At 41.1% G+C, this 24,702-nt stretch overlaps 1 protein-coding gene and 1 long non-coding RNA gene across 5 annotated transcripts in view; one reads left to right on the forward strand and one right to left on the reverse strand.

Annotated features, from left to right (window-relative positions):
• The window catches only part of NRP1 (neuropilin 1), a 125,110-nt gene that overhangs the window by 99,518 nt on the left and 890 nt on the right, over nt 1–24,702 (reverse strand). For all 3 annotated transcript variants that reach the window (XM_082192228.1, XM_082192227.1, XM_082192226.1), the window contains exon 2: nt 21,474–21,648. In XM_082192228.1, coding sequence (XP_082048354.1) covers nt 21,474–21,648 — 175 coding nt within the window. The remainder of the gene's footprint in view (nt 1–21,473; nt 21,649–24,702) is intronic.
• The window catches only part of LOC309515138, a 29,388-nt gene continuing 26,255 nt past the window's right edge, over nt 21,570–24,702 (forward strand). For both annotated transcript variants that reach the window (XR_014212312.1, XR_014212313.1), the window contains exon 1: nt 21,570–21,679. This is a non-coding gene — a long non-coding RNA (uncharacterized lncRNA). The remainder of the gene's footprint in view (nt 21,680–24,702) is intronic.

The following is a 24,702-nucleotide window of genomic DNA, read 5'->3' on the forward strand; positions in this document are numbered from 1 at the left end:
TTCGAAAGGCGATGCTTTTTTTCTAATTTCTTAAGCAAAGTGTCTTAAGCAATTTGCTCCTAGAATAGATTGCATCCAAAACGTGATTTATTTATTATTTATGGCTGATTAAAAAAATAAAATCCTGAAAATTAACAGCTTAAAATGTCTAATGTGGAGCATTAGAACAAGCGGGCCCTGGCTTATCTAGCACTCTTTGTATTCATAACCTAAAACTGCAGAAAATGAAATCCTTTAGGTTTTAGTGTCTTAAAACTGACATGAGTTATCAATAACTTGGCATAAGAAACAGAATTTAGTGAAGCACATGTGGGGTTTAATAGTACTATTGTTGTATAGAGGCAGGAGAACAGAAGCTTTAAATTAATGATCTTCCCCCCATAAACCTGATTTTAAAAAGTGAGGTTTTTTTCTCTTCCTTTTGAAGGGGGCACGGCACTATTATTTTCTGGATTTCCCTACCCACTATGTTCTCATGTTATATAGCCGGGATGGAGAACCTGTGGCCTTACAGATGTTTCTGGACTCTTATCATCCCTGATCACTGGCCAAACTGGATGGGGCTGATGGGTTCAGCAACATCTGTAAGTCCTCAGACCTCATCCCTGACATGTAACTTCAAGTTAACACCAATACAAGTTACCCTTTATCATTTTACTTTCGAAAGGCCAAGTCTACAGCAGACTAGACATTTTCAAGGCAACTTTATACGTATCTGATAAACAGGAAAGGTCTTCTTAAGACACAGCGTTGTTTTTCTTTGATAAAAAGGAAGCTCTGACATCCGCTATTTTTAAAATAAAACACCATTTCAATTTTTTAAAGGCGACTTCAAGCTGCAGTTTGAGTAATAGAGGGTGCCGCTGATTTTTTTCAAAGCCTAACAAAAGGCAGTGTCAGCATCAGGATACAAATAAGAGTCTTGGAAGCATATTAATTGCAAACAGAGGTGTGCAATCTGCATGACTTTGTTTTATTTATGAATCTGTGTTCTGCCCTTCCATGCAAAGGAGCCCAGAATGATAAAAAGCAAGATGTTAAAAGAGTACAATTCAAAATCAACCAAAAACCTATTTAAAACATCTAAAAAATTGTTTTTAAAAAAGTTTAAAACCATTTCCAAACCATCTAAGAACTGCCCACGCTCACACAAAAGACAGATGCCATTCATTTGGGACACATTCCATGTTCCTTGCTGAGCAGTAATTCTTAGCATGCAGAAACAGCACTTGCAGTTAGGCCCTCTGAAAATGACAGCACCATAGTATGATTTGCTCATCAAGTGTTTCTTTCCTGCCTTTGATCACAATATCAGACAACTGCCCTTGCTATGGCAGCAAAACAACAACAACAACAACAAATTATTGATTTTATTAAGTGAAAAGTAACATCTACCAAGTGCACTTCATTCTTTGGGTAGCATGAATATCACGTAAGGTTTAAAAATAATTGTGTTGCCTCACTGAAGTCTGGAAACCAATATGAATGTGTCTGTAAATCATGGTGTTCTTTTCCCCCACCTCCCAAGTGAAATTTCAGCTTCGGCTTCAGAGAAATATGCAATAAGGTTGCCATCTGTGTCATTTTACTCAGCCCAGATCGACATTTTCGCAGTGTTCCCAGACTGCTACATAGCTTAGTTATTAGCAATTACAAACATGGCTCAGTTATTAGCAATGGGATGTCTTCATCCAGTTCATATCGTCTGTGCCTCTTTTATTTATTTTGGAGGAACAATGAGTATAAAACATCTCTGCTGGACTCTGACACGGTGTTTACAAAGGCAGATGTCTACAGCAATCAAGAGGCGGTTGGGGGAGGCGGAGAAGGAGGATGCTGTTACAGCCACTGAAAGTTGCTTTCATCAGAGTTTGACTTGTACTCAAGGGTTGCTACAACAAGGCCTTTTCAGAAAATACAAAGAGATGAGAGTGGGAAGCAAGAAAACAGCTCCAGACAGCAAAAGATTAAATGTCTTTCCCTTTCTTACGCTAGTGAGCCCAGAAGCTTTCTTAGGAGATAGCTGTGGCTCATCAGTGAACAGGCACCCATATAAACATATACTTATATATAAAACTGCCAAAACTGTCTTTTTCTCCTGCTGCTTCAGCTGTTGGAATGTAGGGGGGGGGGAGAGAAGATTTGGGTCCCATGCCAGAGGAAAGAGAAACATCCCTTTGCACTAGTGCTGGAGCCACTGACCTCATCAAGATGATCCTTTTCTACCTTAATAAACTGAGCCAGGAACAAGCTTTGTGCCTGTGTACACAGGCCATTCATTTCTTCCTTCTCATTATTCTGTGATAAACCCAGACATCTTCAATTAACTATAATTTCTTGCTTCGTGCAAACAAGGAAACTAATGTCACCAGGTTCAGAAAAAGCAAGGATCTTAAACCAATGTTAACTCTGGAAACCATAGTTTCCCAGTTGGGATGAAAGAGGAAGTTAAACTGTGGTTAATTAGGAAGGAAGGAAATGATGGTGATCATGCCGTCTTCTGCATTTTAAGCCAAGATATGATCTCCTGAACTGAGATGTTGTGTGTCCAATCTTATATGCTGCTACTTCAACTCAGCAGGTAAAAAGGTAAAGGTAAAAGACCCCTGGACATTTAAGTCCAGTCAAAGGTGACTATGGGGTGCGGTACTCATCTCGCTTTTAGGCGAAGGAAGCTGGCGTTTGTTCACAGACAGCTTTCCAGGTCATGTGGTCAGCATGACTAAACCGCTTCTGGCGCAATGGAACACCGTGACAGAAACCAGAGTGCATGGAAACACTGTTTACCTTTCCACTGCAGCTGTACCTATTTATCTACTTGCACTGGTGTGCTTTTGAACTGCTAGGTTGGCAGGAGCTGGGACAGAGCAACAGCAGTTTACCCCCTTGCGGATATTCGAACTGCTGACCTTCTGATCGGCAAGCCCAAGAAGCTCAGTGGTTTGGACCACAGCGCCACTCGCATCACTCAGAACATATAAGTGGCAATGTATGTCTACTAACGGGTGAGAAAGTACTCCTTCATCAAGATGAATGTACTAGAAGACTAAATCCAAACATTCTTTTTATAGAAAAAAGTGAGAACTGTAGATTAGTGGTAGAGCATCTGTTTTGCATGCAGGAGGTCCCATACCTTGGCATCTCCAGGTAGGACTGGGAGAGGTCCCTGCCTAAAATCCTGGAGAGCTGCTGCTACTGAGTTTAGGCAGCACTGAGCTAGACTGACCAGTGGTCTGGCTCATTGTAAGTGAGCTGCCTATACTCCTGCTAACAAGCAGCAAACTGGAGAATGAAATATGTAGAAGATAGCTGCTTCATCATCACAATTTCTCCTTCTTTCAGAGTCCCTTTCAGTGCAACACAGAAGTCACTGACAAAAATTAATGTAGTACAAAACCAAAAAAATCCTTTATAGGTCCTTTACAAAGAAGAGTAATTTTCTCTGACATTTAAAAAGAATTCAGATCATGAGATGCCATATGGTAAAAAGTTACAGCTGCCTGACAGAAAGACAGAACCCTAATTTTATAAAGTTCTTTCCTGTACCCTACTTAAGTAAAAACAACAGGCTGATTCATAGCTTCCCAATTATTTGCAATAGAAAGGGGGGGGGGAGGTTGTCTCTCTTCTTCCAGCTAAACCATAAGAAGAATCTGGGATCCCACATCCTCAGAGCTTTGCAGGAGGAACATTCCATAATCTCCCCCCTATAGTAGCCCACCCAGGCACAAATACAGACAACTCACACATGCAAAGCATTTCTTGTATTGTGTTCAGGATTAGGCTGACAATGCTTGCATTTATGGCCACATCGGGGAACAGGGAATAAACTGCGATCTCTTAGGAAGAGACTGAGCAGAGACCTTTTTCCTTTGGAAAGCACTGAACCAGTATCCCCATGCATGTTTAACACTACTATAAGGAGAGCATCATAACTACATAGCATGCCTTATCTGAAAAAGCTTGTCGTATTTAAAGAAGAATAGAAATACAGTCGCACCTTGGGTGTCGAATGGAATCTGTTCTGGAAGTCCGTTCGACTTCCGAAAAGGTTAGAAAACCAAGGTGCGGCTTCCAATTGGTTGCAGGAGCTTCCTGCACTCAATCCAAAGCCACGTCGGACGTTCGGGTTCCAAATAACATTCGCAAACCGGAACACTCACTTCAGAGTTTGCGGCATTCAGGAGCCAAAACGTTTGAGTTGCGAGGCATTCGTGAACCAAGGTACAACTGTTATAACAGTTTTGTTACACGTATCTGAACATTTAAAGGTACAATCAGGCAGCTACTCATCACACAGGGACTGACTCTAGTGCCTTTAATAGTGACATAGAAGGGAGTTTTTCTGCACTCACACCATGAGAGAAGCTCAACCTGTCAAAATAAATGGGATTTAAACATTCCAGTGCACACTTATATCTTGGTTTTCAACAGGGTTTGAGTGTCTATCTTGCTCCAGACATCTCTCCTACTGATTTTTTTTAAAAGAGTAAATTTATTTTCCAACCTTGGATTGGTCTTTTACCTTTCCAAAGCTACATGAAGCCACAGTAGCAGCCCTGTTGCATAAGACCAAAGGCTTATTTAGCACAGCATCCTTTTCCCCACAATGGGCAAACAGATGCCCATGGGAAACTCAACCAGGCAGGGCATAAGCACAACAGCTCCCTCCCACCACTGCTTCCTAGCAACCAGCATCAAGGAGGGATGTCATTTTTGATCCTGAAAGTACTACACAGCTACCATGACTAGTAGCCATTGACAGATTTCTTAATCTAATCTCATTTTTAAAGTTAAATTGGTGGCTATAATCACATATTGCAGTAATTCATTCCACAGTTAAGGAGCACTTCCCCTTACCTGCCTTCTCCTAACATTCATCTTCATTGCGTGACCCTAGTGCCTGGTATTTTTTCCTTCACTCTATGGATAAATTTTAAATATCTTTATTATTTCTTCCCTCTTACTCACCTCCCCACTTCAAATTAGGGGTGGCGTGGCTAACACCCAATTCATTAATACACCCAATTTATTACTACTATCAGTGCATATGAGGTGTATGTGGTTAGGACTTTTTGTCTGAATGTGCAAACTTTTCACATTTAATTTGTTCCCACAAATCTCACAAGATCTTATAAGATAGCCATAAAGATACAGGGAAGTAAATTTGCATAAATACCCTCATGCATGACATACGATCTAGTCTACAATGTGTCTTCCTGGTAACTGGCTCACAGCCCAGGCCAGGTGTCCCTTGATCTTCAGAGGCCCAGGTAAAATGTCTCTTTGCCAGATCTCATGCTTAGGCACTTACTATGGGACATGGTATCACAACTCTGTCTAGAATCTTATTAAACTCCTTTTCTCATTGAAGTTGGGTCATTCTTCCCATCAGCTGTCCCACCTCAGATAAACCTATACAACCCATTCCACAATTATCTTTACATAATGATCACTAGCCATATACTCCGAATTTCATCCACCGTATTTATCCCCTAGCCCTCATCAGCCTCAAACACAACAGCAGAACTGCTTTCAGATAGCTGCTCCTACTTATCTTGTTTTCTCATTTTCTTCACTTGGCATTTACTTTGAATAGAATCCTTCGGGTGGCGTTAAAATGCAGGGGAAAGAAGGTTTTTTTTTAAAATAAACACCAAACAAAACATTTACACAGGCAAGGGCGAAACCTACATATGACACCTTTTACAACTGCTCTGAGAAGCACCCCTCCTCCCTGCAAAAAGAAAAAAAAAACCAATACTAGAGGGTGCGCCAAAGTTGATCGCTTAGCAAAATAAATAAATAAAACTCTTAACACACAAAAGCAAATCCACACCAAAGCAAAACCAGACATGTCATTAAAACAAAAGAAACCGCACAGTGGAAAAGAAGTTATGTGCCAGATACTTCCAACCAGGAGCAGGCTTTGGGGGGGGGGGGGAGTAATGGGTCTACAAGTTCAAACTGCCCAAGATGCCTTTAAAGTGATCCCAGTCCCCTCCTCACATGAGAACACAACCATTACTGTGTCGTTGCTGTTAGGTTCACAGCTCTCTGGGGGAACACTGCTAATGCAGAACGGACTAGTTCTATAAAGACAATAAGCACTGTACTTGAAATTACTTGCAAATGGATGGCATTTGCCGCTCCGTTTTCAGTTAGAACCGAGCCTTTTATACGCTCTTCTCTTAAGCAGTAACATGTCTCCTATGGATAGAATTACCACTTCATTTCTTTTGTTTTGCTTTGTTAGTTTAGATAACTTTTCCCCCTCATCTTTTTTAAATCACTACACATTCCAAATGATTGGTTCCCTATGCATTAACAAAGATAAAAGGTGTTCTTTTGGTTGTTGTTGTCCAGAAGGTGGAGAACAGCTGCAGCTGCAGCCCTTTAAAAATGCCCGACGTTGGCAGAAGGGGGCAACAAGAGACATGCCCCATTGTGGGGTCTGCAGAGAGAATGACTGGTGGGCAACTTTTCCCTCTGCACAAGCAAGGAAGCAACCTTTTGAGAACCAGAAGGAGTGGCTGCTGAATGTCTTTTCACCAGCTTGCATTGCTTATGCACCCACCCTGAAGAGGAACAGCCATCTGACCTTACCTGCCCTGCTCTAGACTAGGGATAAAGATCCCAATCAATAGATGAATAAAAAGGCAGCTGTCCTTCAAAATTCATGCTTCTCTCAATTTTCTAGTTATTCAACCAAAAAACATATACGTACTGGGGAAAAGTGTGCACAAAAAGGGATGGAAATGTGCAAATATGCTTTGTATTACAAAGAACTTCTTGCAAAAATTCATTTATTAGGATAAATGCACACAAATAGGCATATGAATTTTGATGGAGAGTTTGGCGCTGTGGGTTAAACCACAGAGCCTAGGACTTGTTGATCAGAAGGTCGGCGGTTCGAATCCCCACGACAGGGTGAGCTCCAGTTGCTCGGTCCCTGCTCCTGCCAACCTAGCAGTTCGAAAGCACGTCAAAGTGCAAGTAGATAAATAGGTACTGCTCCAATGGGAAGGTAAACGGCGTTTCCGTGCGCTGCTCTGGTTCGCCAGAAGCGGTTTAGTCATGCTGGCCACATGACCCAGAAGCTGTACGCCGGCTCCCTCGGCCAATAAAGCGAGATGAGCGCCGCAACCCCAGAGTCGGTCACGACTGGACCTAATGGTCAGGGGTCCCTTTACCTTTTACCTTCTTAAAATAAAATACAGTGGTACCTCGGGTTAAGTACGTAATTCATTCCGGAGGTCTGTTCTTAACCTGAAACTGTTCTTAACCTGAAGCACCACTTTAGCTAATGGGGCTGCTGCGCCGCCGGAGCACGAGTTCTGTTCTCATCCTGAAGCAAAGTTCTTAATCCGAGGTACTATTTCTGGGTTAGTAGAGTCTGTAACCTGAAGCATATGTAACCTGAAGCATATGTAACCCAAGGTACCACTATACGTAAAAGAGTTTGGAACCTGGTAGAGATATGGGGTGAACTGAACTTAAGATTGGAATAAAAGGGAAAGAGCAATTGGAAGGGGTGACAGATTATTCCCTGTCTTGATTCTGTGGTGATGTTTAGATGAGCCTTTATGCCCTTGTGGTGGTCGCTGCTTATTTGCTGATGTGACAAGCCTCTAAACTACCGTTTGGCTTCATCAGCAAATGCACTGGGATCTCTCTCTCTCTGCATATCGCATAAAGTGCAGCTGCTCATCCCCAACCACAATGCAGTGTTAAGACTTTCACTTTTGCACTTTGTCTCTAGGAAATATTTAAGAGAAGTTAGAAAAGTGCTTTGACTTATAGTATTTGGCAGCCTGTTTTGTAATAGAATAGCTCACATTGTCCATTATAAATCTATGTACAGACATTCTGGATTTGAGCCCAGATATGAATATACACATTGATAAAAGTTTGTAGGATTGTGACACAAAGTTCCCAAGGGTTTTGTGGGAATGTCAAAAAACACTCAGCAACTGGGAGATGTACCTATTGAGAAAAGCCATCTTACGTCTCTTCTTTAATTTTTTTTTTTAATGGAGATAGATTTGAATTGGGAAAGAGAGCTTTTAGCTAAATAATTGCCTTTGTATAGCTTTTCCAATACAGTACATATTTCACAACTCATACCTGAGCTTAGAAGTAATAACTTCTTTGCTGTTTCAGTGTCATGAAAGGTGGTGTTTAGTGTTGTAGGTGGATACAGCTGCTCAAATGTGTGCAAAGAAGTGGCAAAACAATGTGAGTAATAGGCAGTGGTGCAATGCATAAATTAGGGAAATCTTCACAACTTGTTCCAGCAATGGAACAAGCTTTCTAGATGATACCGAGCATCACTTGAAGGACTCTGTTAAGGATAGGATATCCTGAGTGATCCTTTTTAGGAAATATATAGGAGAGTTCTGGTTGCAGAGAATGAAAGCTTCCCTAAATTGGACAGTCTGCTACAGGGACAAACCCATGTTTTTGGTGGATGAGAAACTCACTGCATGATGATCCTGGCATCCAACTTAGATTGTAGGTTCTAATAGAAAATATACCAAGGAGGTTGGGCAATTTGCCACAGAGATGGAAAATCCATTCACAGGATCGGTCCATAGATCTTGTTAACCCTGTGACCAGATATTTCTTTTTCCTAGTGGTAGCAGGCATTTGGCATCTCTGTTTGAATAATTGTTTTTCTTATTTAATGTTAAGAACTCACCATTACTGTGAATATAACCAAGAGCTACCGATGGGACTTTAATGAAACCATAAGCCAATGGCAGACAAAAATCACCTTGAGAATTTGAATTTCAAAACATTTTGTAAGACTTTGCCTGAGTTCAGCTCACTCGTTTGAGTAAGCTCAGAGGAATACGATATTTAAATCTCAAATAAATAGCTTTAGAGGAACTTTTCATGTTCTTTTGAACCATTCCCATAGCTGGCAAATACATTTGGTTTGATATCATACCCCCTGGATCCTGACCTAAAAACTACATCCAAGTCAACTAAAGGGGAAAATAGTATTAAAAACTTTTAAAATTCTTTTTGTCTGCCAAATCACAGCCTCCTGCAATTAGGATTGATTACAAACAGCCAATTAAGAAGCATTTGGAACATGATCTGAACGCTAATCCTCTCTCATGTTCTTTCTTATACCTAATTATCAGCCTTAAGATGGCTATTATAGCTTAATTGCTAGATTTACTTCTGGAACTCCTGAAGAAACTGATATATATGTGTGTATGTACAATATACACTCCTGTTTGTAAGTCTTTGTGCATATTATTATATAATACTTACACACAGAGACATAAAAATAGAGAATATTGCAAAGCATATTGTATTTAAAGACTATTAACAACATCAAATAACAGATTAATTCTGTTTATCAACCAGTACCATGCAGACTGATTCCTTGTAATCATCAGCAGGCGTAGACTGCAACAAGTTAACATTTTAAGCAAACAAACCTCTTTTTTTAAACATGTGGAGGAAAAGGTTGTTTAAATTAAATCAACACTAAGAAGCACAATCATATGAAAGGAAGGATTCCAATTACTATATATTTCAGTTTGGAAAGAGACCCTGACCTTTTGTTCTGCCTTTTAAAAAGTGTTCTTGACATCCTTGTTCACACCAGGCCTTGTGTGGTCTATATTATAAACATCAACTTAGTCTTGAATGAAAGAATTCTTCTTATACCAATTTAACACCAACCTTTCCTGCAGCTCCATTGATTATAGACAAATGCACTAATATAAGCAACATACAGTGGTGCCCCGCAAGACGAATGCCTCGGAAGACGAAAAACTCGCTAGACGAAGGAGTTTTTTGTTTTCTTAGCCGCTTCGCAAGACGCATTTCCCTATGGGCTTGCTTCGCAAAACGAAGCTTGCCCCGCAAGCTCCGGGGATAGCGGGGAAGCGCAGCGTGTCTTCCCCGCTGTCCCCGCACCTCTTTTGAAGCAATCTTCTCCCCGCCGCCCCTTGCTTTAAACAGGTCCGGGGGCGCGCGGCGCTTCCCCTCTGTCCCCGGACGGTCTCCATAGGAACGCATTGATTGATTTTCAATGCATTCCTATGGGAAAACGTGCTTCGCAAGATGAAAAACTCGCAAGAAGAAAAAGAAGGGGAGTGAAAGGCGGGATATCAAATCCAAACTCTTCTTCTTCTACTTATGAAAAAGAAGCAACAGTTACAAACAGTGCAGATCCCTCTTACAGCCAGCACAGTTGTGTTTAGGCTCTGCTGAAATCAATCAGATGATGTGAGTATGCCAGTTTAAGTGGTCGGGGAATTATTAAATGCACTACTACCGCCATATTAAAATGTTCCTTGGCTCATTCATCTAAAACAAACGAAAGAAAATACCTGCTCAAGTAGGAGGCATTCAGGGACAGTAGTTGGCTGTAATTTTTTTCCTTGCAAAAGTTCAGTGTAGACAAGGCTACTCAGCAAAAAGCCACTTAAATAGTTTGACAATGGAGGCTTTTCACAGCGGCTAAAAGCTTGGATGAGCAACAAAAGAGTGCTTATTAAAGGCAGTAATCAGGAGCACAATATAATTCCCAACATCTTTCAACTCTCTTTTACACTCAGAGCCATATGAAAATTACCCTGAACTATCTTTAGAACCTCTTGTCTTTAGAAGGCAAGCAGACAAGTATTTGCCCTATAAAACAAGGGCAAATACTTCTATAGTCTTTTTAATGATCCACTAGAGTCTCCTGTTATCTGAATACCTTATGGGCTATTAATCTTTCACCGTAGTATTTCAAGGTAAGAGGAAGAAATAAGCCCTTAAATAGATGTTAAATGTTGGGTAAGTGAAGATGTTCATGTGCAGAGAAGCAAGATCGTGGCAGCAAGCCCTGCTCCCCATCCCTTATTCATGTGAAGGTTTCATGAGGTGTTATTGTACAAGACAACTCAGTGTGGACACTTGCTAAAGTATGAGACCAGGCATAGAAAGCCTGTGGTCCTTCACATGTTGCTGACCTACAGCTCCTATCCTCCCTGACCACAGGCCATGCTGAACGAGTTCGATGGTAGTTGTTGTGCAAAACTTCTAAAGGGCACCAGGTACAATAGGTCTAAGTCTTAAATTACCAAAGTTCTAGGCAGTACTTTATCTCTCAAATGAGAGGTGTCCGTTTGCCTAAAAAACCATACTTTTAAGCCTGGAAGCTCTTCTTTGTTCTAACTATTGCAAAGCGGCTGAAAAGACCCTGGTTCCAACCGGATGTATTTCAAAGATCAATGAGGACATAAAGTAGGGTCTAGGTTGAAGGTCTTACGAAGGTGGTATTTTGTCTGCTTATTTATCTGAATTTGTTACTTGCTCTTCACTGAAAGGTACCAGGGTGGGATGCATACATTCAATAAGACATATTAAACAACATGAAAGCATCATTTAAAACCATAATTAAAACACAAAGATTGCAACAATGAAGAAGTAGTGTCCAAACTTTTTTCAAAGAGGGCCAGATCTGATGAAGTGAAGGGCCGTGAGGGCCAACCAAAGTTTTAGGGTTGAAGTTGTTGAGGGTTTCTTAGGATTTTACCCCAGGAAATAAACTGCCACAGGGGCCGGATTAAACCGACTGGCGGGCCGAATTGTCCCCCCCCCTCCAAAACAGACTTTGGACATGCATGGAGGGGAAATAACCTGATGTAAATAATGCACCTGCTCCCGAAAGCCTGGGCAAAAAAAGGTGTGTCTTGACTAACCGATGAAAAGAGTTTAATGACAGATGCAGCTCCAAGGGGAGGAAGTTCCATAACCAATGGGCCATCGCAGAGAAGGCTTTTGCATGTGCCATTAACCCTTGGCAGCACCAAGAGCAGGATCTCTACAGCTTAACATTTGGGCAGGTCTATACAGATGGAGGGTATTTGAGGCTAACTCCTCTGGAACTTTGTACTTCCAGAACATAGAAGATGTAATCTGCTTTCAGTCACTGAATGGGACAGCAGGCTCTGCACTTTCAAAAGGGAATACAATTTGTCGGGGACCATGAATTTTTGAAAGACAATCATAACAGCAGCAGAACAAAATAAATCCAAGCATATTCATATAGTCATGATAATAATGTTTTAGCTGAGATTCCTGCATTGCAGGGGGTTAGACCAGATGGCCATCTACAATTCTATTACGATAATCCTATTTAGAATGAGATTCACACGAAATATGACTTTATGGAGCTGTATTCCATTCCACAACAGCATCAAAGCATAGCAGCTTTGAAACTGCCTTCAACAGCAGATGGTGGGACTCTTAAGAAACAAAAAACTTTAAAGTACTAAACAACAGCAGCATACCATATATATTATTGTGGACAAGTAAAAAAGATGTTACATGAACTCTGTTACTATCAACAGCCCAACTTTAATCTCATCAAATCATGAAATCGGGTTTGTTTGACAGGACCCGTTTTTTAATTTTTAAAAAGTAAGGTTGACTGGCATTAATTACATTTTGTGTATGACTTATAAATTAGAGTAGTGGTAAGTAAATGGTAAGGACAGGGCAGCTAGGCTGCACAAAGCAGACTGCCTGATGAGTTGGGCCTATTCCAGCAATGTGCTGTATATAGTTAAACAGCCCCGATTTAATTTGTAAAATGAGAGGTGGTGGAACTCAAGCATATCTGATATTTATGCTCTCTGCCCTAGCAGTCTTGTCAGGGCCACGGGGAACAAGGTTCTTATAGGGTTATTCCTTAGAGGGTCTTAGAAGGCTCAAGTCTGCTGTTGTGAATGGGGCAGCTGTCTGCAGCAAGAAGAGGTTCCAATACAATTCTCCAAACTCTGGCTTGGATACAAGCATAGGCGCCGACTCCATGGGGCTTGAGGGGGCTTGAGCCCCCTCAAAAAATTTTTTGGGGGGGCTCAGCCCCCCCAATAATCTCGGGCGCCGCCGCCGTCCCCCGCCTCCTCCCCACCTGCTCCCTCGCCAGCCAGCCAGCCGCGCGCCCTAGCCGGAGAGCCCCGGCCGTCCCCCGCGAGAACAGGGGAATCCCCGGGGGCGGGGGCTCCTGCCTCTAGCCCCAGGTTTCCCGCATATCAGCTGTTCCGGAGCTGATAAATAGGCAGCAGCACGCTCTCTCCTATTCGCTCATGAGGGGGCGGCGCCACTTTATTTGCATATTCATGAGCTTATTTGCATATTCATGAGCTTATTTACATTTCGCGAGCTTTCCCGGCCCCCCCAATATTTTTTATAAGTCCGCGTCCCTGGATACAAGCTTCAGGGAACTAAACAGATCACTGATAAAGAGGGCAAGACAGAGAATAATTTCTCTGTCTCAGGTAGTTGTTTTTTAAAAAACTGAGCCAGGGAAGAATTCACAGTTCCTATTTGCAAAAGTTTCTATAAACCCAACATTAAGAAATAATATATATCATGGCAGCGAACAGCATAAAAATCAATAAAGAAACTGCATACATAAAATAAGTACAAAATACATCACAGATCAGATTAATATATCTACATCGCTGGATCACCTCTCAGGGTAAGCCGAGTTTAAAGTAGATGCCTAAATGTCAATATTGGAATAACATTCCAAAAGGAAAGTGATGCCACACCAAAGGTCTTAGTGGACATAAGGGGAACTTTGGGAACAACACTACTAAGAGTGTCCTGGCTCACCTATACCTGTCACCATATGCCGAACTCTACATGGATCCTCTTAACCCTTATTCTTCAATAGCAGTTTGGCAAGGGATCTGGCCTTTAATTGGCACATACGCCGTACCCTCCAAGTGTTCCTATTTTCCTGGAATTATGAAAGCCATCCTGGCTTCTGATTTGATCCGGGAATGTCTGCATTTCCGCACCAGCACCACTGCCACTGAGCTTGGATGAGCCAGCACTTGTCCTGAGCGATGGCAGTGGCTGAAGCGGCAGCTGCGAGGGGACATCCTATTGCCTCTCCAGGGCCACTGCTGCTGCCCTCTTCCCTTTGGAAGCTCAAAGAGCAGGTGAGAAGGAGGAGAGGTTCCTGCTGCCACCAAGGCCCAACCTTGCGTGACACACTGGTTCTGAGGTGCAGGCAGAGGGCGGCGCTGCCCTGGGTAGGAAGAAAGGGGGCGTGGAGATGAGTGCAAGAAGTCTTGATTTATTTGTTTATTTTATTTTTAAAAAGCTTTGTGTATCCATGTCTAATCTTCCAACTTTCTAAGATTGACTTATTGATGTATGTTTTTCTTTTTGTAAATCTACAAAAGTATAAAATAAAACCGGGATTAAGGGTTTTTCTTAGATGGCATAGACTACAGGCATAGCATAGGCAAACTCCGGCCCTCCAGATGTTTGGGACTACAATTCCCATCATCCCTCACCACTGGTCCTGTTAGCTAGGGATGATGGGAATTGTAGTCCCAGACATCTGGAGGGCCGGAGTTTGCCTATGCCTGGTGTAGAGCTTGTGTGCTACTGATGTAGTGGTGGTAGAAATGCTCGGGGGTGGGGGGCAAAAAATGGGGGGGGGTTGAGGAGGTTCAGTTGGTGGAGGGGGGGATGCGAAATGTCCCTATCTTCATCTGAATCATGTTGGAGGGTTTAACAAGATAGTGAAATTACTAATGTACAACACAACTTTCTGCTTTCAAAAACCTATACCAGGACCAGAGCCAATTCCTTACTTGATGGGATTCAGACTTTTATGGATACTGGTTTACAACAGAATTATGTTATCCATATTTCTGCAGGATGGTAAATACACTGAGTGGATTTCCTGTTAATAGTTAGAACTGTAGCATCTGTTTTTGATTTTTAATCCATCTACTTCTATGTAAACAAACATATTTTGTAATAGCTTTCTCCCCTACTAAAGAACTGTAATTGATAACAATCCTTGTACAGCTCTAATCTCAGCCATGTAACTAATCCCTGTTAAAACCAATTTGAAGAACAATTAACTATCAAGCCCTTCTTTCTACACTTTCAATGTTTCCAAATCCAAGTGAATTTTCTGTTTGAAATGATCTGACAACAGAACATGCACACTCAGTAATTGTCAAACAAGGATGATATTGCTCTCTGCATATCTAAATTATGGCCACTGAAACTAGAGTAATGAAAACTTCGGTGACATTATGCCTTTGCAACTCCTGTAAAAAAAAAAATGCTGTTAACTCTGGAAATAAGAGTCAATAATTTGTTAGGAAGGAAACCGCTATTTGGCTTTCTCCATTCACCCCGTCCACCTTTCCAAAACGTTGTCTTCTGAAACTTCACATTCATTTTCTTAATGTTTTTAACCTGGTGTCTGTGAAATTTTTATTGCTCCCTAGCTGATGACATCTGATCTGAATGTAACCACACACCTCTTTGCTCAGCGGCATTTGTCACAAACCATTATAAATTATCATGCTGATAGTTTGCATTGCTGGGAAACCGGAAAAGTTCCATAAATTCAAAGCACTGTGAATCAGTGGCATTCTTGTTTATTATCCAGATATAAAGTTTTACAAGATTCAGGATAACTACATGTACGCAGCAGGACATTAGCACAAACAAATGGTAGAGTATGTAGAGTTTCACCCTGAAAGCATTTTAAACTGTCAACAAATGTGGGAGGGAAGGGAGGTAATAAGCTCATGTTTTATCTTTTCCTCCATTCATTTTTAACTATATTCTGTTCACCAACATAGACTATTAATAATAAATATGTTTGCAATTACATACAGTAATCACTAGGCACATCACATTCATCTGCTGCAAAAAGATCCCAAATTTTGGACTCGTTCCACTTAAAAGCAGACATGTAATTCCAGCTATTGTTCAAAGCGGTACAGAATTACATTATCATATTTTTTTTAAAAAAAATCTTGATTATAATATGTTACACTTAGGATTTTTAGGCTTTGAGTATGTTGTTCCACATACTCTATTGATTACAGAGTATTTCTTGGGTTATTCTGTCCTCGTTTTTAATCGTATGCTTAATTAATTACGATTATAGCTTTGTTCCTACAAATGATGAAAGATGACCCCCTTGCTCAAAGAAACTTTCAGCACGAGAATTATATGATGCATAATATCATGAGGTCATTGAACTCATCCTCCCTGTGGAATATATTCAATAGTTAAGGAAAGAAATGGATTTCTCATAGTAACATTTATTAATCCTGAAATGTAACTACATCTAAAACAGTAAATAAGGCACTCGTGATCATATGTGACATAGTAATTATAAAATAATTGGGGCAATTTTTATTCACCACCTTCATGCCCTTTGTTTTTAGGTTGGAATAGTTCTGGTGGTCTAATGGTTCATTCCTGTACATGCCTATTCAGAAATAAGTGTTGTGGAGTTGAATGGAACTCACTCCCAGGTAAGTGAGAATTGATGTGTAACCTAGGAGGACGTAAGACCTTTGTCTTAAGTAAGGAGAAACTAAAGCCTCTTTTCCTAGCAAAAACTTTTCCACTGAAAACTTGTATTGCTTTCCTCCATAAATCTTTACATGGAACTCCATGCTGTGAGATGAATCTCAGACCAATGTTTGCCTCAAAATGCTTACGCAGGAGAACAGAAAGACATCCGTAAGGGAGAAGGCCCTTAATTATGCTTATTTATTTATTAACAGATTGTCATCAATGCCTCATGCCTCTGCAAGGAGGATCAAAACCCTGCTTTCGGCTGAACCAATTGTTTACCTGCCCCACATATAACATCAGGTGCAGGGCAGGGGTCATAGTTTGCCCAAAATGGCCTCACAACCCAACTAGGGAGACCTGGTAGACCTAATGAGGCCTCCAAACCAGAGGTTCTCCCTGTGAATTTGTATACATTTTGCCAGTAGCCATATGAGAGAGATGTAGTAGTGCCTTCCTGGAGGCAGCACTGCAATTGTAGGAACAGTGATGCTCCCCCCCATTTTTTTATTTTTTTTTGCAAAGGTAATCTGTAGATCTACTTTGCAATCTCATCAGAAGCAGTGTGTATCCATATCAACTGCCACCACTAAGGGCTTTCATACAGTGTCTTATAACTCTTCAGTAGAGGTAAAACATGAATGGCAGAGGCAATTGAATCCCAGCAATACATTAATTTCCTCCAATACATTTGTATTTCTTTCAGATTTCCTCTCTCAGAAGTATTAACTTGTTACCTCTTTCTCCCTGCAGATAAATATTCATTTACAACAATGCATTTAAGAAAAACCTAAAACAGTGATTGAATGGACTGAACTATTACACACTTGCAGCTGTGACAATAAACTGAAAATCTAGAGTTAGGAAATAAAAGTTTGCTTAACACTAAAAATCCCATGACAGACTGATTGGTACATTAATCTATTGCCTTACCCAAGATTTGGTGAAAGGAATATGAATTTCTCAAGAGAGTAAGGGACTTTGAGACCTAATACAGTTTCAAAAGTTTCCTATAAAGAAATAACTTTTCCTGAAAATATGGTCCTAAAGGGTTTGACACAAATCTCCTCACTCAGAGTTAATGGTCATAGTGTGGAAGTCAAAGATCCGAATTTAAAAGAGAGCACAAATAACACAGGAGGCATTTAAGTCATTCAACAAAAGGTCAATTTAAACTGTTCTGTCTAGCTAGACTCTGCCCATAAAATTACCCCCATCCTTGCCTGACAACGAAACTGCCCAATTAGAGAGGGAAAGATACATTAATTAGACGGGTTTCAGAGACTTGGATTGAAAGGCACAAATACTCTGCTGAGAGGAAGAAACACACTCTGCCCAGAGGCATAATTCACCTATGACAAGTTATAGAGGTTTTAGGTATATCAGCTCTACACAGACTGACCTAATGGTTGCAATATAATACAGCACCCCAATTGCATTTATTATTATCATGCTATATTAGTGTGTAAGTTATCTTTGAACAAGCATTTTGCAAGCACTAAAGGATAAAAATATCTCCCACTTTCTTCTCTGAACTTCAGAAGAGAATAATATTCAGATGCAAACACCTCTAAGAGTCTGTTCATACAATCAGTTCCATCGTATCTTCACAAACACAACATCTAAAAAAAATATTATGTGAATTTCAGAATGGGTGGCAGGATTTTGGGTTCAGAATATGAACCCCTCCAATTGGGAAAACTGACACATAATGATGAGGTCTGCCTCATCATGAGGTATACTGCCCCACCACCCAGCCCTCCCTTTCATTTCCTCCCGACTCAGAATTGAAGAAAAAATTTCTTGTGAAGGTATAGGGAGACAAGCGTAGGGAACATCTGCTAGAGACAATGAAACCTTGTAGGTGTCTCCTTAACTGACCTGGGCTTTCCCAAACATGCTTAGCAACAACACTTCTTAGTAGAGTGGATGGGACTTGGCAGTTTTCTGTGCCTCCCAATTAAATGAACAGGGGTGAGAGGCATAGCAAACATACTACATGCCCTACTATGTTAACAAGATCTGCTCTGTCTCCAACAAGCCCATCTTGGTATCAGTTCTTTCTACAACACAAGGACACATTTTGATCGAGAGCTAGGAACTGGCAGGGACAGCTAGAGTGATCCTCTTCATGCTTCTTTCTTCCAAGGCCTTGGATTGTTTGCTCATCATTTGTAGGAACTCACTATTCATTTATTTCTGTTTCTAATCCACCCTACCTAGCAATGGTTAAACTGGTTTCTAGAGCTAGTCATCCAAACCCGTTTTTAAAAGATCAACAAGCTACTGCTCCAATATGAAGGAGGAGTCGTTGCATGTAGAGGATGGTGACACTTTTTTGGCACCGTTTGTTAATGTGTCCTTGGTTTTATCATCTCTGTGGCATGTAATTAGTTCTCTCTGCTTATATGAAAATAAAAATGAACCGAAAGCAATGATGAACTGTAATAATATTATTAAATAGTTACAATGATCCTGTTCTAATTTTTTTTCCCCATCTCAAAACACAAACTTGAAGACATTGCTATTGCTTTTTCTCTAAGAGAAAGGACAACTCTTTAGGCATCCTCACATTCATATTTGATGCAAGAGGTTCTCTGTGGGGTTGTAGCAATCATGAAAGAAAATAGGGTAAGAGTGAAGCCTTGAAATAAGCATGGTCCAAGCAGTTTCTCAAAGACGGGGTTTCTGGAATTCTTCCAGAAGGAATCTCATAGCCACTTGGGGATTACCTGTGGCATCCAGAGTTGTTCATCCAAGCTCTAAAAGAGGGCAGGGCAATATCTTGCCTTCCAAATGCTGGAATCCAACACCCTTCAGCCCCAGTCAGCATGGCCAATGGGTAGGGATGATGGGAGTTGTAGTCCAACAATATCTGGAGAGCTACAAGTTCCCTGTTACTTCTATAAGACTGTGAATAGAGAATAGCCTTTCCCCCCGCCGTGAGTAAGCCAGTGTGGCTAAGTAGCAAGTTTATACAAGCTCATATTCTGACACAAAGTCACTGGAAGGCCTCGTAAAAGTCATTACTTTTCATTCCCATCTGTAAACTGGGACTATAATCTGAATATGTCGCAGAGTTGGTTTAAACATTACAAAGGTTCGGCTGAAGGATTCACAGCTTGAGATGGTTCAGTCCTCCTCACATGAGGAGCTTCAAAACACTTCCACTGAAAGTTGTGTTCTACATTAGAACTTATTACCTCAGAGAGCTCTACTTATAGGCCCAGGTGCAGGGAACCCACTGCTGGCAGGACCCAAAGCATGGAAAGATACAATAAACACACAGGACAAACATATTGGGTTCAAACAGGCCACAACTTTATTGGTAACAAATGCAAGTAGACTTTGGCATGGGCATTGGGTATGTACCCTGAATCATCCATCCCAACTGCTGATTGATCATTTTGCAAGGTTGATCCTAGGTTAAGAATCCCCCTATAATGTACATCAAATAGGGACGATCCCTCCAGGACAGTCATTGGGTGTGTGGATGTGGGCCATATATGGGCCATCACACACTGTCTGGGCATCCAGACTGCATCTCCCCCTGGACCCCTTTAACGGGGTACCCTCAATTTCCTGAAGTAGGGGTGAGGTGGGCTCTCAACTCCCGTGCCCCCCTAGACTAAGGATCCAACCCAACAAGTTGTGACACCAGACGGGCCCAATTTATCTGCAGGCAAATTCTTCCCTGGCCCCAAATACGACAACTGAATATTTCCATAGCAAGGTCTTATGCAGGACTTGAACCTACCCGCTCACCTTCAGGCAGGACCATATGCTACATAGGGTGAGAGGGTGGAGAATCCAGCTCCGACTGAGCTGACTGATGAGCCTGGGCGAGGCTTCTTTATACATCCAGTGAGCAGAACTGAGTAAAGACTAGGGACTGAAGTCTTCATTCAGCTCCACCACACAAAACACATGCCCTTGCTTGCCTGTGATAGGTCCATTAAAATGCAGGCCCCCAGCAACCTGTGCAAACCGAGGAGGGAGCGTTGTCCCACAATGATCGTGCAGGGCCATAAGATTGTCCCCAGCTCGGATGGCATTCATGCCAGGCCGCAGTCACCACTCACCATCAGACAACAGTAAGCGGTCCATCTCATGCCTTTCTCTCAAACAATATATTTTGACCCAAGGCGTGAACTTAATGTGTAACTACTTTTATGCTCATGAAAACGGAGTTCTGTGAAAAACCGGCACCATTATAATCAGAATTAATCATGGTAAAGCCCTTTATCAGGGATAGGGGTGTTGCTGGACTACAGTTCCCATCATGCCTGATTATCAACCACACTAAGGGGTTGGAGTGGGTTGAAGTGTCTTAGCAACATCTGGAGGACCACAGGTTCCTCATTTCTGTTCTACACAATACCTAGCAGTCTAACTTCCGTACGTTTTCTTCACACTGCCTCACCAACTCAAAATTAAAAACAACTTCTGTTAATATTAGTTAAGAAAACTGATGATTTCCCCTCCATGCCACACACGTGCTATCCCCAATTATGGCACTAGCACAGCAAAACAAAGCATGTATAGTTGTCGGGCTCTTAAAATACATTATAATGCCCCATGAATGTACAGCCTCTCCCATCAAACAATACCGACTGAACTGCAACTTGCAAAATTCTAAATAACCACACGTCTTTTGCCTTAAGCATCAATGCGTTTCTTAGCAACTTCAGAACATTTAAAACAGTGGCACAATCATGAATGCAGAGGCGAATGCTTATTTCTCCCCTACTGTTCCTGCATAGGCGTTCCACAACCTCCAAGTCACTGAGCGGCTTAGGGAAAAGTTTCAGAGGAAATAACTGCTAATGGATCCATGTTTCCAACAAAAACGACACAGCGGGATTACAAGATTATATCTAAAACAATCTTATATAGTGCCTGACATGCAGTAAGCACTTGCTTTAATATCTTTACCACAAACATATGATCTGGTATGGATTCAAACCTCAGAGGGATTCATTTTATGCGCAGAGTTTTGCACTCATCAGCTGTTTCATCTCCCTTCCCCACCCCCAACAAGAAACTGTGGAGCGTTTTGTCCAGTAGATGGTGCTATGGCTCCCTTCACAGACCATCTCACTTACTTGCACTCTCTGTCCTCCAAATCAAAGTGAGGGTTGAAGTTGATCATAATTCTCTGGTATGGTTGAGGAGCTTGAATCAGCCACTCGCATTTTTGGCTTGGATGATAAGTGTTTGGATAGCCAGGAGAGGTGAGATACCCAGGCTCCACGATTCTTATATTTTCACCACATTTATCTGCGATTAAGAAAACACATTTCATGTTCAGGTCAATCAAACAAAACATCTATATTTCCTGCAATAGTTCAAGCCCTGGTTGAAGAACATTTTTTTCTGGTTTATGATTTAAAGAAAGCTGCTTTCTGCAGTTATTAGCTCTGGTTTTGTATCACCACCCCTGCAAAAGAAAGAACAGGGGAGGGGTGTGTGTGTGTGTGTTTTAAAAACTTCTTCATCCAGACAGAGGTCTTTGTGATTATAACAGCTTTTACACCTAATAATTAATAAGTAATGAATGGTTAATTCTTAATTATTATTGGAAACTATAGTGTCATTAAGTAATAGGTTTTAATTGAGAGTGATTCAGAGAGCAATGTTATCTGATTCTTTTACTTAGCCTTCTGACAATAAGCCTGCTCTATGTCATTTGACAACAGAACTTGTCTTCCAAGACCCCTTCCTGTTTACAACAACCCCCTTTTGGTTTTATCAGATCCTAAATCTAAGCAATTGGAAGCTATCTGTGATCTTCAAGTCCAGACTACCAAAGAACAAAGTAGAATTTGTTGAAGCAGCAATGATTCAGTTGACTCCTTTAAGGAAGTTCCCTCCACCCACTGCTTGGAGACCAGATAAGAGCAGTGTAACAGAAAGCAAGGAAAAACAAAATGAAGTTTATTTCTAATTACAAAACTGTTAAGTTCCCCAGCCCTCTAAGTGCAAATAGCCATATCTTGAGCAAAATCTGGTTGCTCCTCTCCAAAGCCATGCTTAGGGTTCTTTACAAATAAATACTGAAAGATGAAACAGAGGCAATGTAATCTAACCTCCAAGGCCACTTGTTCCATTGTTCTGTGCAGGTTTGCACTGGCACTTTGAAACTTTATTGAAATATTTTCTACTAACATCAGATAATCAGACAAGCATTAACAAACGACACACTGGCAGCCCATTTTCACAGTAATGACATATGAAACTTCTGTATCTAATAAAATTCTTGTGAACTGGAAATGGCATTCCGTGTACTCGACACGAAGTTACAAATGTGCAGAATTTTATTATAGATAACCAGGTCAAATGGAAATGAAAGATAAAGTGCACATCAAAAATGCATAAACTACAGCCGTTATAAGAAACATTTGCTATAAATTAGAAGGGAATGAGATGCATGCTGTGGGTTTTTGTTGTTGTTGAGCGAATTGCTATTTCAGAGTTGGTTATGAGATACTATTTATTTCTGCCTTGACAGTTTGTATCGCGTGTCTCATTTCCGAGAACAAAAGATGTTGCAACAATGAGTTCAAAATCCACAGCCAATGGTATTTATCTGGAAGCCTCCTGCATGTGGTTTCAGAGACAATCTTGCATGATTTGCCGCGTGCAAGCTGACTTGGAAAATGATCCCGCCTCATTAAGTCCACTCTAGCTCTATGCAAACAACATGGCAGAATCTGGCATCTGTTAAACGAGTGAAATAAACCAGCGCTGCTGCTGAAAGTCACTTGACAAGAGTCACTCTAGGAGACATTTAGGTGGGCTCACTACCAACAGCACTTTAATCGGTAACTCCTGGGAAAGTGATAGTATAATAAGATAATGCGGGGAGCTGCTAGACTCCCTGGCTCTGTGCAATCTCTCGCACACTTGATTAAGAGGAGCAGTTTCTAATGACTCTGGACCAGTCTACCAACATAAGGTTAATGAATTAATTTAGCAGACACAAGTCCTGGACAGAGGTAGATGTGGCAGCCACGAGTCTGCTAAGCTACAGAAGAGATGGATGGTCATGGTGACTCTACAGGGCTATTACATTATGCCTATAACTGCTCAGACTTAATGACAGCTTCATAGTTCCTTCCCCTCAGATCTTCCTATGGTTGGCTCAGCACTTAAGAGAATGATATTGCTCGTAATAGCAAAAAGGCACGCTATACATCTCACTCCACTTTATGCCTCCAGTTCATCCCTGCTTATTTACTCATCTCCATTAATTCAACACTGCCTGCAAATCGATGCAGAAATACAGTGTGATCCTGTTATCTTTGCAAAGGAAGACTTCAGGTTGAAAGATTAGGTCTAGTTAGCTACACTCTTCAAAAAGATTAGGCCAAACAGGATCTCCGGCATGATTCTCAGGGACTGACATGCTAATACTTCTTTAAAGACTTTTTTCTTCCCTTCTCCTGGTCATGAAGGAGCAGAGGAAGAACTTGTTTCTTGCTAAATTAGCCAACCTCTTCAAAATATATTGAGAAAAGACTGATTTCCACCATAAGGTGTGATTTACATCCTCCAGTAAAAGAACACTCCTACTGTGGTCCCTTATTAAAAGAATATACCATTCTAAGTGGAGATTAATTACTTTGATTGAAATCCTAGTCAGACTAAAAATAAATATTTGGTAATTAGTTAATAATAATTGCTCAGAAATTGCTCTGGGAAGGAAAAACTCCTAATAACTCCCCCCCTCCATGTGTGCAAGTAAGATGTTAACCATTCCAGGCAGAGCATCCTTAAAAACTGCATAGATTAGGGAGCTAGTATGGGTGTCATTTCATTGCTGAACTGAAGCCTCCATCAATTTGAAGCAGCTCTTAAATGCTCCCTCAAAACCAGATGTGAAGTCTGTGCCATAGGATTTCTCCTATAACTGTTGTGTATGAACAGTACCTTAGGTTGCTTAGCTTGAGACAATAAGTGCCCTGTGAGCCCTAATGCATAATATAGATGGATGAGGAGGATGAGGATTTGGAAATAGGTACCTGTGGGGACTCATAGCTACAAAAGATCATCAAATATATGACCCTAAACTTTCACTTTCCCCCTGTCTCTCAATAAAAACCCTGCCTTTTAAGTATTCACTGTCTGTCAGGTTTTAAAGTGGAATCTTGTGCAATTGCCAAAGGATGAAACATTAAAGTAATTGGCTATTCTGATTCTTGTGAATCAGACAAGCCCTGCATTAGGTAGCATTCAGGATGGGTAGCCAAACAAAAATTGTGTGAAACTCAAGGTAAATACCCAGTGTTTTGTGTTCAGCTTCCTTTTATCCATTATATTAGTTAGTTTCAC

Source organism: Podarcis vaucheri (genome assembly GCF_965113315.1).
Source record: "Podarcis vaucheri genome assembly, chromosome: 12".
NCBI classification, from domain to species: domain Eukaryota; kingdom Metazoa; phylum Chordata; class Lepidosauria; order Squamata; family Lacertidae; genus Podarcis; species Podarcis vaucheri.